At 38.0% G+C, this 21,441-nt stretch overlaps 1 protein-coding gene across 1 annotated transcript in view; it reads left to right on the forward strand.

The window, feature by feature from the left end:
* The window catches only part of ME1 (malic enzyme 1), a 159,973-nt gene that overhangs the window by 63,057 nt on the left and 75,475 nt on the right, over positions 1 to 21,441 (forward strand). The window contains exons 4-5 of the mRNA XM_026038409.1: positions 4,932 to 5,007; positions 7,076 to 7,237. Coding sequence (XP_025894194.1) covers positions 4,932 to 5,007; positions 7,076 to 7,237 — 238 coding nt within the window. The remainder of the gene's footprint in view (positions 1 to 4,931; positions 5,008 to 7,075; positions 7,238 to 21,441) is intronic.

Genomic DNA, 21,441 nt, shown 5'->3' on the forward strand with positions numbered 1-21,441 from the left:
TGAGAAGCTAGGGGAGTAGCTTGCCTCTTTCTTGCAAAGTCCAGGAGTTTGGGAAAGTGCAGGCTCAGAAAAAATCTGAAGCCTCGGCCTAAGATTTATTATTATAATAATTATTTCAAAGGTTGTTGATTTAGGCTGCATGAGGAAGTTAAGTCACCTCTATTATAATTCTATATACAGTTAATAATTCAAATACTGGTTTTGAATTTGTAGGGTTGTGAGAAAAGTTTGAACTTTTTTCGTTGAAAAATGCCAGACATTTTTCAGACATGTTAAAGTATCTCCTGTTATGATAAGAGAAGGGAAAAGGAGATTATTCTGTTTCTGTGACACATTTTTTTTAAACTATGCTTTAATAAAAAAAAAAAAAGAAAAATAATTTGCTGGTGAAACATTATTTACTTTAAGCATGATAAACAAATACTCCATTTAATTCTGTTTATTTTGTTCTAACGTAACAGAGTCAAATTATGTGAACTGTCTTCTAYAGTGTATAAACTTGGTGGTCCAGAATAGATCCTTCTATTCCTTCCACTCCTTCTTAGAGCCACGAGATGCCCTGGTGTGGATCTTACTCATACAGAGCTCTGATTTTACTGGTGTTGCAGACTATTCCTGACTTGCAGTTTCAAAGATCTTCTGGCTGTTAGAAATGAGTATGAGTGGAGGTGCTCTATTTGCTTTGACTGACATAAATTAGTGCTGGACTGACATCCTGTTGGGGCCAAAATGAGTGAAGGTCAGTGTTTCTGTGTGTGTGTCTTCAAAGCCTACACTCTAAGACTGATTTGCTATTTTGAGTGAGATTTAATTCAGTATTTTGTTGATTGGCCTTTTAAGCCACAGCAGTCTTGATGTCTTGCTCTGCAAGAGAAACTAATATGTGTGACTGAGGTRTCACAATTGATCACAGGATCAATTTACATAGAAAGGAGCATAATATGTTATAAAACCTTTACATGCTTTCTCAGTGAGCTTGCAAACTTAGGCTGTCCTTAAAATGTGTACAAGAGGGCTCATTCCTGTTTCCCAGAAATTCTTTTTTTATTAGATATCCAAACCACAGGAACATGTTCATACTGAAAAACAAGCAGAAACTATTTTTACTCAGACCTTTTTTTTTTTTTTTTTAAATAAAGGCAAATATAAATATATTTTTTTCCATTTCCATTTCCATTTTTCCATTCCTTTCCATTTCTGCATCTTCACCCATCTACTTAACTCTTACTTCTGGGCATAGATCTTCTTAAAGTGTCAATCCAAAACAAGGTTTTGTGGCTTGGTGTTGATGCCATCYTCCTTTCTTGAGGCTCCTCATAGCTTGCTATCCCAGAACCAAAAAAATAACTATAATGTCTGTGACCAAGAARCTCAGAATCTGGAACAAAATCCTTCAAATTGTCATCTTTGTTTTGTTGGTAATTTTATAGTCTGTACGTGTGTTCTGTGTGAAATGGAGCAAGTTACTGATTCTCCACTATACAAAGCCCCAAGCCAGCCAGGCTCATTGATCAAAGCAACATAAAAGATAAAATTTGGTTGCTGTAGAGATGCAAATGAAATTAAGCAAAGAAGCTTCCTCAGAGCAGCCCTCATGGGACTCCGGACTGTCAACACGGGGCTCACTGAGCTTTTGCAGGGAGAGAGTAAGAGTAAGTTGGAGATGGGCCTGCTTTGAATGCACTGCAAGCAAAGACCTGCAAAGGCTGCTTTCTGGTTTTTGGCTTGTGAAGTTTGAGTGTAAAATGTAAATTTTGTTATAATCATATTTCCTGTGGAAATAAGTGGCGCGAGAAGATAACACTATCAAGACAGCCGTGTTGGGGAACCCCCCTAGGATGAGGAAGARATTTTCCCAAACCTGAATGCAAGTAAGTGTGGTGGACCTGTTCAGTCACCCAGACTCATGGGATTGATTCTAAGGACCAACTCTTGAACTTGTACCTTCTTCACTATGGTCCTAATGAAGATAATCTTGCAGTGATGACATTTCATCTGAATGCAGTTGTACTTAGATGTTTTAAGTGAACACATGGGTTTTGATTGCTTGTTTAGGGCAGTTTTTCTTGAGATGATTTCTTTTACTATGATTAAGACTGTTGCCCTTTAAAAACTATTTAATGTTGTTTACAAGGAGACTGTGGGGCTTTAATTTATGCAAATCTATGCTAATATATAAAGTGAAGTCTTAAATATTAGTGGTGTTATGTGTAACTCATGATAGTCTTTTACACATAAACTTTCTTTTGGACAGAGGCTTGAAAATAGTTGGGAGTTTTGTCTGTTTGGGTCAAGCTATCCCCATTTTAGTACTTTAGCAGGTGCAGCTGCTGCTTTTTCTAGACCTAGCATGATCTCAGGGATGAGAAGAACATATAGGCCCATATAGTGCTACCTGTAGGTGGCTGTGTGCAGATACAGTTGTCAGGGCTTTCCATTCCAGCGGGTTGGGCTGAATGTTCTTGTGGCCACTTAGCCACTGTGGCTCTTACACCACTGTAAAGCTGATGTTTTAATGAAAGATGCTTTAATGAAAAAAGTGAAAGATGAGGAAAAGATTCAGATAAAAGAACAAATGATGAGGAAATTGGGCCCTTAAAACCGGGGTATATTGTGACTCAGGACAATGTTTCCAGAAATGTGTTACTAATGTATAGAAAGAATGGAGGGAGGCGGGAAGAAAGGGAATGAAATGCTTTAGACATGACTCTGTTTACACTTTAACCCCTATTTTTCATTGTTTTTTGAATGTGATCCTGCTTGGACAGATTTCTGCAATGGGCTCTGAATACTTATTCAGAGGTCCTTACAAATGTTGGTACAAAATTCTTTCTTGAGCAGCCACGCTGCATTTATTTTCCTGGGCAGTGGAATTTATTCCATGGAGACCTTTCTCCCTAGTTTGCAAAAAAAGAGGTCACTTAACCACACTGGGCTGGACTCTGGCTTTTTAGAAAAATCAATACAAAATCTTGCCTCATTTAACACTAATCTAGTAGGTCAGTGTCAGTGGAAGGAAGGGAGGAGAGAAAGACAAGGGTGATGGCTCCAGCCAGCTCTTCTTTTAAGCTTTTCATTTTCATTAGCATRTTCGTCTCTCCAGATCAACCCTCTCTGAGGCTGGCATTTTAATAGGATGTATTTATGATTTATGTGAAAGGCTGATATGGTATTTTATAAAATAATGTATCGTACATCAGAAAGGAAGCATTTATGTTTTATCTGCGCTGCTTATTTAGAGTGTTTCCTTGATAGGGCCCTCTTTTTAAGTAACGGAATGGCAATTAGGAAAGCCTGCAGTCTGTAAATACCAGAGCTTCTCATAAATGCTGTAAATATTAAACCTCCCACTTGCGGGCTCTATATTTTGCCACTGGGATGGTGGAAATCTTGCCCTGGCGGGCGGTGCTTTGGAAGGGCTGGCGCAATCGTTGAGGATGCAGCGCTTGCTCTGAGCCTGGGGAAGGGAAGCAGCTTTCGCAGCTGAAGGGGGCCAGGCTGTACAACAGAGCATTCCCAGGGCTGCAGTGCAGGCATAAAAGCAAATTTAAACAACTAAAGTAGTCTATCCACTCTGACCACTTTTTTTTCCCAAAAGAATAAAACAATTTCAAGTGTATGTTTTAATGTTGTATATCAAAGAAGGAAAGAAGATGGTTGCATATTAAGTGCATTTTTCATTTACGAATTGATATAATTTTGGACTCATTTTGGTATCTTGACTAATATACTCTTTAATGATGTGGGATTTTTTTTGCTTGTCTTGGAATACTTGCAGTCCTATCTGGCAAGCGTTTTCTTGAGTCATTAATTTTCCATGTAGGGTTGACCTACATGGACCTGCACCCACTTCCAAGCATATGATGAGTGGAGATACTGCAGTAGACTTGAAGTTTTTTTCCTACRCTTTTCTCTAATTCTTACTCTGTATAGGTGCATGAAATGTTTTAGAATAATTCCAACCTACACCTGTTTGTAACTACTAGTGAAAAGTTCATTTAAAAGAAGTCATTGTTGGCCTGCACTTCTGAAGTGTCATTTTGTCTGTGTTTTTTAAAGAAACTGGCTATACTGGGAGAATTTTTTTCACCTTCTCCAATAAGAAATGTAGATAAGACACAGAAGTAAATTAAGTGGACCTGGGCTATATATCTACCGTGTCAAGAATAATAACAAAAAGTTGATGAGTAGGATATTACATTGATTTTGTTTCTCTAAAAATGTAAAAATAAATGAGAATTTTTTTTTTTGTGCCATTTTGCTTTAAACTTATGTGTTAGTGGACAATTTAGAAGTAACTCTTTTAAGTAAAAAGTCAATATGCTGAGCATGATATGCTGTATATTTTGAAACCAAAGGGATTTTTATATGGACAAGATCATTTTCCACTTTCCTGTATGTTGATTTAGTAATTAAATAGACAAACTGTTTTCTAAATGCATAACTGGATACTCTCCCCAAAATAAATTATGTTATGTAATGGTAATATATGAGGTGTTTCATTTCTGATTCATAGATTAAAACTTTGGACTATCTCTGTGTATAAGCTTTAGGACTGCATAGACAATCAATGACATAATATTAGCACATGTTCTGTGGTCAGGAACAAATAACCAAACTATTTGTTAATATTAAATGTATTTTTATAGATCTAATGAATTTTGCCYGATAGTTTCAAGTGCTCAGTGATCTCTGAAATTGAACTTCATTACTAGAAATGAACCTTACACCGTTCTTATCACTCAATGAAGCTTTACTGAGTTATGTTTCCCCTAATTTCTGTGAAATGCAGGTCTGTAATTCAGACCCAAAAATTCATTTTTACAAAATTGAGCATTTATTATTGAATGGAATCTATGTACTTTGGCAATATTTAGGTTGAGTTAATTTATTATTTAAATAACTTATTAAAATGTTTTTTTTTTCTCCAGAGGACTTTTTATCACTATCCATGACCGAGGACACATTGCTACAATGCTTGAGTCCTGGCCAGAAAGAATCATCAAGGTAAGTTCAGTTTAATTTGCATGACAAAGCTGACACTGGTTTGGATTGATTTTCCTGAAATGTTTTGATGAGTTTTTCTTTTAACAAATGTATTATCCTGATTATATGAGATATGATTAATTGGATTTCAGTGATTTTTTTAGCTTATTTTTTAATAGAAACAATGTTGATGCAGCTACAATTTGAGGCTTCTGAACCTCTGTTTGTTTTGCTTTTAAGCATTTTTTATTGTATTGCTGATTAATTAGTCAACTACTTTGCCTATGATACAGTCAAAAACCCCTGAATATTTTTGCTGCGTTTGTAGTAATAACTCCCCAAATACATTACGTAATGAGCACTCTCACAAAATATTAAATTTGCAACTAAAGCTGCTTGTCACAGGCTGAGACAAGGAAATTATTATATTATCAGATGCTTCCCACACTGAGCCTTGAGGGCAGATGCCAGACTGCTGACTAACACGATCTACACCAGCAGCTGCGTTCGGGAAAGAAGCACTGCTGCAAATAAGGATTTTCTTTTTCTGTTCTCTGTGTTTATGTTCTTGTTTGCATTACTCTGCAGCCTGGCAAGAGGCTGTAATATCACGTTGGGCAGAAGGGAAGGGAGCTGGGAGAGCAGTTGGGGACAGRACTGTTGGCAAGGCCACTGCCAGCCTAGTGCTGGCAGCCCCCAGGGTGGCTCTGCCCAGCACAACGTGCTGCCCTCCCAGGGCTYCTGGGAGCCTGTGAGTCCCGGCTTTGAACTGTGAGGAAGGAGAGCAGGAAGATTTAAAAAAAAAAAAATCCATATGTAATCATAGAATCACAGAATGGTTGAGGTTGGCAGGGATCTCTAGAGATCATCCAGTCCAACCCTCTGCTCCAACAGCAACACCCRGAGCACGGGGCACAGGGCGGCATCCAGGCGGGTTKGGAAGATCTSCAGAGAAGGAGRCTCCACAGCCTCCCTGGGCAGCCTGTGCCAGGGCTCTGTCACCCTCACAGGAAAGAAGTTCTTCCTCACATGGAGATGGAACTGCCTGTGTTTCAGCTTGTACYCATTGCCCCTTGTCCTGTCACTGGCCACCACTGAGAAGAGTTTGGTCCCATTTTCTTTACATTCTCCCTTCTGTTATTTGTACATATCGATCAGATCTCCTCTCAATCTTATCTTCTCTAAGCTCAACTATCCCAGCTCACTTAGTCTTTCCTCATGCAATAGGTGCTCCTGTCCCTTAATCATCTCCATTGCTCTAATCAGTATATGGAATTTCAAAATACATGCAGACTTTGCTCTCCCTCAACACTTCCAGCAAGCTAGAAAAGAAAAAGCGTGTCGTTGGCACTAGCCCCTGTAAATTTTTTCACAGTTTCTTCTGTACTTTTTGTTGATGGTAGAAATATTAAAGCAAGAGTTTGACATTTTGCCGCAAGCTAAGGCATTGCTTTTGCTGCCCATTACATAGAAAACTCTTCTTTTTTAGTGCAGGTTTGTGGGTTTTACTGCATTCATTTATTTCTCTAARTAAAAACACACACTAAATATGATGAAATCCTTATCGAGTGAAGTATGTTATTTGCYTCAAAGGAAGAAGAATACGTATTTTTTCGAAGGGCAAGAACCACGTGGCTGCAGACAGCCCTGTCAAAGGGCAGCAGTAATAGAGGCCTCTGGTTCTGCTGAAAACAGTCAGGGCAAAACCCAGGAGTGCCGGGTTGTTCTTTGTTAGGCAGAAAATAGGCAACTTGCCGTTCCYGTCCTGTTCTGTTTTGATACTGTTGACAGAAAATGTAAGAGGGAACAAGGCCAGTTCCCTTGTAATGTAATACTAAATACTCCCTTGTGTATTCTTAAAAGTTTTACATGGGGTTCCCATTAACAGTCAAGCAAAGGTTGGAAATAGAGAAACAAAAACATGGTGAACTATAATAAAACAATTCAAGGCCTTTCTTCTATTATCAACTAATTTGTACTCATTAACATTTTAATTAAGAAGTACAATAAGAAGAAAAAATGCTTAGTACGTACCAATGTCATGTTAGTAAAGAAATGATTTTAACTGTGTTTTTATTTCTTCCTCCAGGCTATTGTGGTGACAGATGGAGAACGTATTCTAGGTCTTGGAGACCTTGGCTGTTATGGAATGGGCATCCCGGTTGGTAAACTGGCACTTTATACAGCATGTGGAGGAGTAAAACCTCATGAGTGCCTCCCGGTGATGCTGGATGTAGGAACAGATAATGAGGTAAATACTTCTATGAGCTGTAGTGAGTATTAGCTCTTTCAAAAAAAGTTATATTAAAAATTGTTTTTCTTTGTTCTCATGCAGTCTTTGATAACGTGGGGATTCGTTAGTGTTATAGAAAAAGTCTCTACGCTAATACACAGTGTAGATATTCTCTTCATAGTGCACATTATAGACATACCTTGCAAGGCTGGAGCAGTCAAGGAAACTATGGGAAATATGCTGCATACATAGTAAGTGCTACAAAATGGTAATGTATTTCAGGACAAAGGGAGACATTATAGTTAAAAGTATAATTCAAGGCAGCATTCCTTCTCTATTTCTGCTGAAGAATTTTTCTGCAGTGGTTTCACATGTGATTTCTCTGCCTCATTTTTGGGGAAGAGTTTGAAGCTGTAGCCTGATCTGTGCTGGGAATGCACATCTATGTACTTCAGCTGTATATTGACTTCAGCTGTAGAAAGCGCAGTCATGCTATGATTTTYCCCCAAATGAATTCCTAGTGCTTGAAGTAAGTAGACCTTATCCTGTATAACTTAGCTTCCCATTTGTATGAAGCAGAGAATTTAAAGAGAGAGCTTTCCATTGAAAAATGGCTTTGTTATTTCCAGGCCTCACAGGATTACTGGTTAAGAACTACTTGGCCCTGTTCGTTCTTTTTTTTTTTTTTTTTTTTCTTTTTTTTAGTGAAAGAAAACTTGAAGTCGTGAGACTGGATGATGTTACCCACAAACAAAATATCATGAGTAAAGTCATTATGATTTAACACAAGTAAACAAATTCTAGACCAAAAAATGGGATAAGCATTAAAACTTGTGTGCGTTACCACATAAATATATCAGAGCTGAATAAAAAAGCTAAATAAAGCACAGCCCTACCAGCAAATTTATCTGCGACTTCCAGGGTGTTGAGCTGGGAACATGCATCCCATCCATGCCCCGCTGGTGTAATCCAGACAGTACATCACAAAAGCATTAATAAACTCGGAAATAGTGCTGCATCCTCTCTCTCTGACCCCCTACTAAATCCCCTTCTGAAAGGGGACAGACACCCTTGTGGCACATAACTGAACAGCTATGTGCAGTTAGGCCACTTACCTCATGCTGAATGGGTCTAAGCAGTTAATCGTATCAGCTACTTCTGATCTATTTTCTTTGATTTTTTTACTTATATGCACCAGTTTCATTATTGTTCACAGGACATTGTATTCTTTAACTATCAAATGCATAAAAATACATACATCAGAGAAAAGCACCCAGGTACTTTTTGTTGTTGTTATGTTCTACTGCAGATGCAAGAGCCTATGTTCGTRTAAGGACCGGTGCCATTTATGTCCTTGTGGGTTTTGGTGGGGTGAGGTGGCACCCGGGCTCTGCCTCCCGGCCTGCTCTGGAGTCAGCACAACCGGGCGTTCAGGGTCAGGCCAAGCTGCCCTTGGATAARTAGATGGTTCATTTGCCTCCTCCAGTGGGGCCTGGCTGCTCCTGTGCTTAAGCCTTTGTCATCAGGGAGCAGGAGCTGGGAATGAGACCTCAGGGTTGTGTTATTGATGGTTGGGCTCCGTGGCCGTAGCCTGTGTTGTGCCGAGCGCAGCCTGCCTGCTAATGCTCYGGGCTGAGCTGCAGCTTGGGAGCAGCTCCCTGGCAGCCGTGCTCCCTGTCAGGTAGGATAGCGGGCAGCAGCTCCCTTTGCTTCAACCCTCTCCCACCCTTCCCATACTGGCAGCCCGTTCCTGCTGCCGCCTTCCTGCTGGTGCTTGTGGGGCCACTTGAGGGAACTGAAATGGCTAAAACCTGAGAACCCTTTTTTGCTGGCATATTAGGTCCAACTGCTGTGCAATCGCACCTAAACTTAAAATTCCTAAACCTAAAATCTAAACCTTTCTGACAAATGACTGTATTCTTTATGCTATATTTCTTCTTCAGGACAGGATTTTCCATACAAATATATAATAGAAATCGCTCTCATGACTTGAGCACATACAAATAATTTTTCTAAACATTTTTTTTTTGAAATGTGCAGATGTTTTCCATTAGGTTAGTTCCTTTTCTGTGGGGGCCTCAATGACTACTTTAAAATCAGTTTTAAAATATGTGTTTTGGCAGCTATAATGCTGTTGCACACAACCTGCACATTCTCCAGAATGATTAAATCTAACTGTAAAGCAGATTGCAAGAAAAAAACACACAAATTCTCATCCTGTATCATTTTGTTATGTTCGGGATCTTAAAAAATAAAAAGCTCTAAGCACATATTCGCACAAATTCTGGCAAGAATTAGATGCTTCATTACTTTCAGTTTTAGCAAAGGTATTTTTAGTTGTGGTATTGTTCCATTGTTCATAATGCCAATGAATGAGTAGAAAAACAAATAAAGCATTTTTATAAAATCATCTAAATAATAAGTAATTGTTTGTTATGAGTAAAAATTGACCTAGTCGAAAGACTTTGCATGACTGAACTAGTAAACTACTCAATATAATCGATGTAGGCACGACTGAGTGTCCAAAAGGAGTGGTGCTGGCCGCTTCCAAAAATAATATGTGTGTTTTGTAAGTCATAGACAAGTTGGAGGCAAGTAATCTTAACTGTTAGAACATTTTTACTCAACCATTTAAAACATTATTTTATCTATATATATATATATAGATAAAACATTATATAGAGAATTGCTAGGTAATTATATGGAGTATTTTAGATGATGAAAGTCTCAATAAAAACTGTGGCTTGACCAGTAGACCAAACCAGTGTTTGGTCTACATCAGGGCTTCATCTCAGGTGGATTTCAATCCAACTGAAGTGAATTCATGGGCCAGTCTCAGTAATGATGCAAAACTGTTCCTGGAAATCCTGATGTCACAAGAGTCCTGGTTTTTGGACATTCATGTGCCATTGAATTGCATGTTAATCTCCTTGCAATGGTTAAAGGAAATCATTGCAGAAGAGAAGATGAATGTTGAGAAGGTACAAGGAAATATTAATTAGGTTAATGAAGATCTACCTGAAAAACACATACTCAGTACCGTAAATTTTAAAATAAACATTTAATTAAAAAATATTAAAATAAAGGCCTTTTTATTTTAAATAAGCCCTTGTTGCTTTAGCCTGACATAAAGCTTAGGTAAAATATTGGAATGGTTGGTTGTCAGAAAAGGTTTGGCTGATCAAAGCTGAGTGTAAAATAACTATTACTGATGAGCAAGATCTTATTAAAACAGATTGGAATTAATTAAATATGAAAATGAGTAAACAAGTTTTGATTGACTCCTATTTTTAGCTTCAGTAACACATTTGRAATCATGCTATTCACTTTAAGAAACTGGACCAACACAAAAACGAACCAGGCTTGTGCTAAATAGTTGTAACACCACCTAAAATATGCATCTCTATGAGGAATAATAAAATAATCATAGACTTACAGTATTTCAGAGGTTTTATTTTTTCAGTTCTGCAGTGTTTAATATCTTTATTGACTTACTGGCAGTATTATTAGTGTTCATAGGTTGTAAATCTAGCCTGCTTTAGTTAAAGTGTAATTACTCAACCAAAGTATATTATGAGTTCTGGGCAGACTAACAGCTTGTGTTGCATAGAAATAAAACTAATGGAGATAAGACTTCTTTTGAGCGTAAAATCTTAGTCTAATCGTGTCTGCTTAACTGAAGGATTGAAAAGCATGTTTGGTTTTGGTATCTTGCATAAGAAATGCCATAGAAGTTATAGCTGCAGCTGCCTCGTRCTCGCTGGTCTGGTCGCACGTGTGATTTCTGGGCAGCTTTGAAGCACCCACTGCTCCTGCATCTGCCCCGTTTCAGGGGCATCAGGAAACCATGGGCTCTTATTTCCTCTTCTGCATGCCTTCCTGTGTGCATGGGGATATATTTTTCCTGACCTTGCTGAGAGAAATGCAGGAGTGCGAGGAGGCTCTCGGAGCGGTGACCAGCGCTCGGTGGGTCAGTGAGTGCCAGCGGGAGGGATGACGGGTGTCCCCATCAGGAGCCTCAATTGGAGAAGCTGAGGGGCAAATTCAAGCCAAGTTCTTCAACCACCTTCTCTAGGTAACTTTCTGCATTTCTGTGACTTGCCACCAAATGTCACAAGAAATGGTACCAGATTTTCAAGGTTCACATCTACTAGAAAAATCTACTTATGAATATGAAAATGGAAACTGTTGATAAAACATAGAGACAAACTTGACTTACAGTTCCTTTCCCAAGCAAAATAGAAACTTGGGCAGAAAAAGAGCTGGGCATAGGAAAGCACTGCAATTTCTAATGTCAGGTACTTCTCCAACAAATCACTGGGTGCAGCTGSAGGGATTTCAGACTGAAAGATAACCACAGTGGACATCCACACATTAATCAGTGGCACTTTCAGAGCATTCTTTGCTTAGCAGATGTATTATAGGGAGGATAACAGTGCCTCTCAGTTAGAAGAAGTGATATTTCTCTGCCTCGCCTTTGATTCACCATTGTTTGGACTAGACCAGCACTTCACTAATAATCACTCTAAAATATTTTTAGTGTTTCCTCAGTTTTACAGATAGGAATTACTCCTGCCATATAAGAAGTAGTTTTGTAGCTGATGCATATATGGGAATCTCAGTTCTAGTTTATGTTCTCCAGTGTGCTCCCTAGTATTTCTGAGTCCTTCTGAAATAGAGATGTCATTATGTGTGATCCGAGCTTGTCATTTAGCTATGTTAAAATGTCACTGATCTAGTTTGATTGGCTAAGTTGGGCCAAGATTAGCTTGGTTGGCCAAGGGGCTTATTTCCATAAGACGACGGCCAATAAACCAAGTGCAGGCAAGGTGCTCTGAGGTAATCCAATGGCCTAATGACACTGAATGTTAAACTTCGGGTGAAACTGGAGGCCTTTTCATTTTTTCTTGCACTGTCTTTCACAAGTTTACTACTATTGAGCAGGTGACATCTTTTTTTTTTTTCACCTTGGATSTTACTACTAGATACTTCCCTGGTAGTGCACTGCCAGCACATTAACAAGTGAGGAAATACCTGAAAATTCCCCTTTCCTCCCCTTTCTTCCCTTCCAGCAGCAAATACTGCAGTAGGGCATGACTTTTTCCAAGGCTCAGTTTCATTTTTAGATGCATTGCTTTCTAAAATAAAAAGGTATTTTGCTGCTGTGCAAAAGACACATAATATAATTAATGCATTTAACTGTCTAAAGGCTAAAAAGAGGAAAAAGCAAAAAAGCAAGATGAACATTTTCAAGTCTAAATTTTGTAGCCAGAGGAGGAGAGAAGAGTCAATGCATGAGCATATCTGGCATTTCCACAAAATGTAAGGAGGGCCACTGGTTGCTGCTGGTTGTTCTAATCTTATCCTTCTGTCGGCAATTTTTGTGGACAAGAAGTTTACCACAGTKAATCATTTTTGATCAATCGTGATGGGAAACTCAAAAGGGAATGAAACACTAGCATATGAAGCCTGACTGTTTCAGGGCACAATAATGATCTTTCCAGCGTGTTATGGGATATTCCCTTTAAATAGTTCCACATCAAATAAATAGGGCATTGCCCATCACTCTTAAACATGTTTTATTTGTAGATCAGGAATGCTTGAAACTGCAAACATCTATATCACACTTGCAAATCTAAAGAAAGACTTGGGGGAAGAATGGGACATAAAACAGTCCCATTTCCCCATGATTGCCAGGACCTTTGAAGATTTTGCCTTGTTTATCACAACTATTTGACGGCAATTTTTTTCATAGTTCTTTTGGAGAGCTTTTCCTTTCTTGATCTTTAATATTCCCTTATTTTATAATTGCAATATAATACATTCAGAAACATTCACAGCTTTAAYGTTTTGATTGTTATTTTTAGCTCAGAGGTATCAAGGACTTTTAAGTGTAATGATAAATCTAGATTTGCAATCTCAATATGTTTTMTGTTGGTCTGTTACTGACACATGTAGAGCTCAAACAATGTTTTGACTAAGTTATAACTTGCTTTTTTTTTTTGTTCAAAGATATTATTTTATGTTAGTCTCTTCGGTCTCAACTGCTGAGCCTTCTAATCCAGCCAGGTTAGATTCTCAGTAAAATGCACTGAAAGTAATAAAGCAGGTGAGGAAAAGTAGGGTAAATGAAATCTTTCTGAGTCAGCAGACAAGCAGTTATTTAAAATGAGCTTTCTTTAAATGAAACATGAAATAAATCAAGAAGGAAAGATTTATGTTTGTSGTCTTATGGTGTATATCCACACCAATAACTTGAAAAGATGAATGTGTTCTTGGGCAGAAATATTGATAAAAATTTTAAAGAATATCTGAACTATCAGAAATATCAGAGGAACATCATAGAGTATAGCTTGTAGAAGTCTTTATACATGCTATGAGAGATATAGTTATTTTTAAGTGAGTGTAAAGTAGAGAAGAGAAATACGTACGTTTTGTCATGAAGTATCCATTCTTTAATTAATGAGTTCAGTTACTGTCAGAAATTTCCTAGATGCTTGTTAATAATCTATAGGAAACATATTCAACAAAGTCATGGTTAGTCACGTAGCCATGTAGTAAGCATAGTGGAAAGGTAATTCATGAAAAACTGAAAGAATGCATGTGTATTATGTTTAAATATTCAATGGAATGGGATTTTTTAATTAAATTCCAACTTAATTTTAGTTAGATGTCAATAGTTTCATCTGTTTGCACGTCTGTTTGCACATTSATCTGTTGTTATCACTGGCAAATGTTAACAGCTCACAGGTCTTGATAGAGCATTTTGGGTTTTAATTTATATTTGCTGGTGGGAGTATCACTTAAATACCAAACCTGATTCCATAACTTTTTTTGGATGTCTCATGGATCACTTTATTTCTCTGTGGATCRGTCTTTTTAGCTTGATTATGTTCCTAAGAAGCCTGTAGCTTCCTGCTTGCTGGGCTGGACATACACTCCGGCATGGAGCCTTACGGGTCAATTCCACTGATCAAGTGGAATCATGGAATCATACAGGCTTCACAACTGTAGGCACTTACCATTGGTTACAGTTTTATTTTATTTTATTTTATTATTTTATTTGGAAATCTGATGTTTAAAAATACACATTTTTATATCAGATTAAGTAAAAAGCAAAACAAAACCCAAATACATGTGTATCTCCATCAGAATTTCAGTGTTCTCTCTTTTTCACTGAATGAGTAAGGCAGTGTGATGGCATTTTTGCTGACTATTATTGAAGCTGGTTTTAGCTGGAATTATTATTAATATACATATCTGTTTAGGCTTCACATTCATTTTTAAGGACGTATTTCATACTCAGAGAGCTGTCTCCATTAAATCATACATAGAGTTAATATACCTTGGATGTTAGAAAATTACCGTATTTTCACAGGGCCCCATCTTCAACAGAAATAAGTAAACTGTCACTGGATGTAGAGGTCTTTTTTTGCACAGACTATTCTATGTTATGGAATACTGTGTTTTATTTGGAAACCACATTTCCTGTTTTAATCTTGTTAAAATATTAAAATATGTCAGTCCACATCTGACTTTTGTCTGTTTCTTTTTCTCCATATGTTTCTTTACCTTCTTCCCAGATATATTCTGGAAACTCTACTCAATTTCCASAGTCATTTTTTTTCCCTGAACATATCCAGTGATCTGATGAACTCATCCGTGGCATGTACAGACATGCTTGACTGCAAGATGCATCAATGCTCATGGAGAGTAGCAAATATTAATTTCAAAAAGAAAATCAAAAAAAGAGGAGACACAAAAGCTTGTCAGCTGAACAGTTGTTTTCTATAGCCTTGTGAAAGGAAAATATCTCATTCTTCACTCTTGGCACTTTTGACTTTTTTCCCTGAACCAGTAAGAGCTGTGAGTCCTGCTGTATCAGAACTCCCAACTTTGAGCAGAGGCTAAAGAAAATGATTTTATCAGTCAAAGATACCCATTAGCCTTAAAAATACCATGCAGTCACATTCAAAGAGACTTTCTGCATGATGACTTGCTGGAAGAAACCAGAGATTATTTTTCTGATTGTGTATCAAACACATAATTTACACAGTTGTTTTCATTGTGTTTAATAGTGAATGTCCCCTACAATTCAAGATTCACTTCCGCAATTAAAAATCTGTGAGCAACGAAATGTTAATTTTTTTTTCAATACTCAAAATAAATTTCCAAATATATCCTGAAAGCTGCATACAAATTTAGTCAGGAAGATTTTTAACCCTCTGTTGCCTAGATGATTGAGAAATGAGCTTGCCTTATGTGAGTGCAGTGTATCATTGAACAGACATTCCTGGGAAGGAACATGGAGAGTCAGGATATTCCCAAGTTTCCAGAGTGCTTCATTCTTTACACAACTGCCTTTTGAAGGATCTTTGGATTTGTCTTCTCTTTTGCCCATAGTATTCTGCAATTCATTTTGATTTCATTTTCTACGGTTCTTTCTGCATAGTTATGTGTTTCTTTGGTTGTATTATGCCCTTTAATTCATCAGTCCTTAGAAAACTGTCTGTATAAATAGCTGTACTGTCTAATGCAAGCATTCTGCTGCTTATGTATTAAAATATAAAACATTGCCACCCTTTTATCATTGAACTCAGTAAATACAGGTGTCTGCAGATTTACTGATAATATTTGAACATAGACAAGACATATATAAAAGACATATACAAAACAATACTACTATAATACTACTCTAATTCTTATCCTCTTTTGTCTTGACAAAAAGATGAGAGTGTCTTAATTTGCATTTTCTTTCAGTTCAGAAATTACTTGTTTAAATGATTAGCCTTGAGAATTTGGGGCTTCATTGTCAGATTCAGTAAGCCCTTAATGACTGAAAAGGTGACTTAGAGTTTAAGATTCATCTGAACCTTTTTTTTTCACCTAGACAAATTTTATGAAGACAAGCGGACACTTGTTCTTGTAGTCTCAAATTAGTCAGATGAGTTGTACCTGCAAACTACCTATTTTTGTCCATGGATTATGTGTTGGTTAAATTAGATGACATGGATCTCATACTTGCTCTGCATTTCTCTCTCTTGTCTCAATATTGAACCCATTGTTCTGTTGCTTAGAAGGCTTCTACAGAGATTAACGTTTGATTTTGGACATATGTCAACCTCTCAGTGAACAAAGTCTTTGCATCTTTGAGAAATGTAATCTACTGTTCAGCATGTGAGAAGACCTCAGCAGTTGTCTGCTACTTCTGATCTACTGTCATCCTGCAGATGTTGCCATTTTGGCTAGGGATATATGGTATTCTTTTTGTGTGGCCTTTTTTCTTTTTTTACTGAAATAAGCTATTTATGAATATTTCTTCTGTGAAATACTCTATTTTGTTAGACCATGGAAAATTTGACCAAGTCAGATGGCGTATGCCGTAGACAGGCATATTTACCAAACAGCCTGTTTGGAATGACTTTATAGGACCAGGGAAGATGTTTAGGAGGGGAGGACTTGAGCAGACAGAACATAAATGGTGCCACTGGATTTAAATGTCAGCTTCATTTCAGATTAAAAATAATTAGCTGTGTGGGATATTACCAGGAATTGGGTCAGTCCCTTTCATTTCTTTTTACTTTACTTTTCAACAGAAGAGGTCATACAAAAAAGGGCAGGAATGAGTGTCTTGAAATGCTTGTTTTGGATACCATGCATGAGTGTCCATAGAGCAAACTGAGGGCGGCTTTAATTCAAGATACGTTCCAGTCCCTTCCAGTCGGTTGTATTGAGAAGACAGTAACAAATAGTCTTTGTTTTGGTTGGCTTCCCTTCTTTCTGAAGTAGTAGCTGCTGCCTCTCAGCTTCTTCAGCAATCTGACAGGCAATGGATAAGACAAGGGAGGGAATGAGCCACAGATACAGTATTATTCCCAAATGTAGGGTGAGCAGCAATATTTGTGCCTCCATAGAAATACGCCTCCTCTCTGAGAGAAAATGTGTCACGGGTGGAGGGAAAGGGTGCTCTGATGACAGCTGCTCCTTGCACGAGGAGGCTCCTTTGGGCACAGCACGAGTTTTCCCTTTTCGCCCAGGAGTCAGGACAGATACGTAGCCAACAGCTGAGATGCCAGCACTGAAAGGCTGCCCCCAGGCATGGTTAATAATGACCACAGGATGGTAGAGGATGATACCATTGAATATTATTATGCAATAGCAAAATGTTACTGATTTTTCCTCTTTTAAAAGGACAAGTATCTGCTCTTCTCTGATTTTTTTTTAACTTTTTCTCATGGTTTAGAAAGCTGGAGGTAACTCTTTCTATACAGATATTTTGACTGCCTGTCCAAAAACAAAAACAAACAAATAAACAAAGAAAGCAAGCAAACAAAAAAAGGAAATGTAAGTGGACAAAAATAAAGGGAGTAGTGCAAAATTGTTGCTTTGCAGAAAACAATGCAGGCAAGTCTGATTTATTGAAAGTGGTKGAATGATCTCAAGTAGCTCTCTTGCTATATTCTCTTCATGAAGGTTGATAAGATAATTTATCAAGATTGCTACAATTCTAGTAACTTTGAAGGAAAAAATGAAATATCTCCAACTGAGGTTAGATATGTTCATAAGCCAGTGGTTGTTCAGGTCACTCATTTTCTGTTTTGCAAATAGAGGCACTCTTTTGGCTCTTCATAAAAACTCTAGTTGAAATTGCTCATGGTTATTTGCTATAAGCACACACTGCTGGACCCACAAGTACACAGACTAGTTCTTTCAGCACTGGAGAGTGGAGATCTTCCTCCTCATTTTTCAGAGCAGTAAACTTTATGAGTTTGAGTTGTGGTAATCTCTTTTTGTAGCTCACTGCTATTATCTGCCATGTGCATTTTGAAATGCAGCACTGCGGGGATTGTTAAGGCTTCTTGATGTGTCACACGGGACATGCAGCTCAGGCTTTAGCCAGTTAGTTGCTGGAGGTCGTGGAGAAGAAATGATAGTTATTAAAGATACGGGGCCTATTGAAGGTCGGTCTGTAGAGAGCTTAATGGTTAGTCTCAGCCTTTCCTAGGATTGAGTAAAAGCTTTTATGGAAAGTGGATGACAGGGTTTTTAGGAAGTTTCTTGTTATGTGGTCTGATAATTACATGAGTAGAACACAAGCCTCTTCCAGATGTAGCCCGTTCTGCCCATTATTCGCACRTTACAATATTAGCGACTCTATGTGGGCATACTCTGCTAAAGCCCCAAACAATGTGGGGTTCTTCAGGACTATTGTTTGCTCAGTAGACAAATGATGAAGTTTTTCAAGAAATGCCCCTGGCATGCAGACAACCATTTGTTTTCAGTTGGACTGTGTAGAAGAGTTATGCCTCCTAAAATTGCCTCTAATGAAATGGTGCYCCGAGCCCGCGGCTCTGAGCATGGGCCAAGCCCAACCTCCCAMGCCAAACTCAAATTACAGGCGTTTGGGCAGTTGGCATCGCCTCTCTTTCTGCGTGCAGATGTTAGCATTAGGAGAAGTCTCCAAGCCCATTAAACATAATGTAGTATATTTATCTTGCTGATTATTTGTTTTATTTTTCCCTAAAACACGCAGTGAAATAGGCCTCTCTGATCTTGCTAACTCTGCTGGACAGTATGTGAGGCTTGTCATAGGAAGCCTCTTAGCCTGAAGTAATGCAACAGTGCTACTCAGGATGCTATTTTGGCACAAAATAATTTGCAGCCTCTTAAAATGCAGAGGCAAAAGAAGTATTAAATGGGACTAATCAGTCTTGAAGGAAGAGAGAAGAGTTGGTAGGGGGAGGAGCGGGCTGCTCTCTGAGCTCTCTTTGTGGAAAACTTCAAATTTTAGGACTTGTCAGAATTGTGCAGAATGGGGGTTTCTTGAGGTTAGTGCAGAGTTCCAGATTAGTGACTCCTATGGGCTTCCTGAGTCTGGGCTTTAGCCACTCTTGGCTTTATACTGTTACATGAGAAGCGAGGAGGGGAGGTGGCTTTTATTTCATTTATCAAGCCCTTTTACAAGGTAATTGTCAAGCTGAGGAACTGCAAATGAAAAGATTTTTAGATGAAAAATTCTAATTTGTGGAAAAGATCATTGCTTCTTACCTTCTCTGCTGTCCAGCCAGCCTGTACTGTGGAGTGTGCTCAGCTGTTCAGCACAACCAAGAAAATATGCATGGAAATTATACTTGTGACTTATTTGATTATTTGTATGCAAGTACAAATTTCTGTAAAGAAAACAACACGATATAGCTCTGTGGTAGTGAGGAGTGACAAGGAGTGACAACAGTTCTGGTCCTAAAAAGTTCCAAAATGTTGTTAAGCTCCTTCAAACAATAAACAAAAATGAAATGAAATGAAATGAAATGAAATGAAATGAAATGAAATGAAATGAAAAGAAAAGAAATATCAGATGCTTTGTGCCTTTCCTACAAAACTTTCAGGCATCTTGTGGGAGATGCAGTTTCAGCACTTTATGAGTTTTGCAGCAAAGGGCAAATGGAAATGATCCTTGAAGCATATTGCCATAAATATGTTGCTTGTGTCCTCCTAAAGTTCATCCCAGTTGGCTCTGATAGTGCCAGCATCCTGCTTGTACAAAGCATCCCATTATTTCAGATTGGTACAAGTCATACAAAATATGGATTGTTTTCTGCTTTCTTTTTTTTTTTTTTTTTTGTACAAATTAAGCAAATTGTAAGACTGGGAATTATTCTTCAGCTCCTTTCTTCCTAGCAATCAAATACCTTAGTAATGAGCTGTTTGGCATAGCTACTATTTGGTGTAGAAATTAAATGTGCTTTTAAGAAAGATTTGAAGCGTCTGTATAGCAATAGTGCACAGGCATGTAGTACTGGAAAAAGAATCTTAGTGATAATAAGGAAATGCCATGTAAAGATGAGAAAAACATAGAAAGAACAATTTCATGAATTTTAGTTTTGAAGGTAATGTTCATTTAAAATATGTTACCATGGTCTTATGTGTATCACCTTGAGAGAAGAAACACTGACAGATGTACCAGCTTTCAAGAGAGTGACTTTTTCAATGGCAGTACTTCCATAAATATTATCATAATATTATGATTTTCATAAATATCTAATCCAGTTTTGAAGAAAACACCCGCTTTTCGGTTTGTGAGCAATGTCCAACTTGGCTTGCAGATCCAGTGATGGCAATTCTATGGAGTTCACTTCCAATAGCATTTAGGAATTAAAGTCTTTCCTGGTAACAGATGGCGTAAGGTGTTTTACCAGAAGTTTCCATGGCATTTAAATGGAAATACCATGGAAAGCAACAGACTTGGCTTAAATGTCAAGTCTGTTGCTTTTTACTTTCTGTGTTGTCTAGCAAAGCTGCAGTCTGCACTGTGTCCAGCTGTACCCCTAGATCTTTCCTGATTGGAAACTGCCATGAAAAACACAGCGCACAGGGAAATTTTTGCTAGATTCTTCAATTAAGTTTACCCCAAAAGAAAGTAGCATCAGTGGAGATTTTCTGAAAATGCTCCACCATCTGTGTGGAGGTCTCTGTACAATGTGCAGGAAATGTGAACAGGTGAAATAAAACCTACCGGTTTTGAAAAAGGCATCATTGCCCTCATTGCCTTCCCCCCTCAGTATGTTTGTATATATACATATATATATATATTTAATACTCAATACAAAAGTATGGTACAATATAGATTTAATGTAGCTGTGCTGTGTGTTACCTGTAATTTTAGAACTGGTGCAGGAAAGACATTCAAGTGTCGTTGTGAATTCCAGGGTGGTCCAGAAGGGACCTTCCTTTGACAAGTGCAACATTCGACTGGCTGTAATCAATACTGGGAGTTTCAAGGGCTCTCAAATCTTGAGTTGCACCTAAAAATTGTGAGGTAAATATTTCTGCTTTCTAGCAAGTGCTTTACGGTTTCCAGTATGTTGGGGCTGAGCTGAGATAGGGACTTAGATGTTCCTAACACGCTGAAACCAGCCGGCAGCCGCACGATGCCCCTTCGTACCCCCAGCCTGAGCCCTTCACAAATGGCCTGATTCCAAGAATTGATTTTTGGAGAGAAACACCAACATTTTGAATGACCTGAAATAGCAGATACCACAACAGCCTCTTAAAAATCAAGTTTCTTAAATCTTAAAAATCTGCTGCCTCTTGCAGCAGCAGTAACTTTGTCTGTTTGCATCTCGTACTTCATGCTCCCTCACCAATGAGGGTTATGGAGGGGAGTACATAAGTTATGCTATTTCATGTGTATATTTTATATATACTTACAAGACTGTGATGGG

The sequence above is a fragment of the Nothoprocta perdicaria genome, unplaced genomic scaffold (genome assembly GCF_003342845.1).
Source record: "Nothoprocta perdicaria isolate Ctin4 unplaced genomic scaffold, notPer1 scaffold_21, whole genome shotgun sequence".
NCBI lineage: Eukaryota > Metazoa > Chordata > Aves > Tinamiformes > Tinamidae > Nothoprocta > Nothoprocta perdicaria.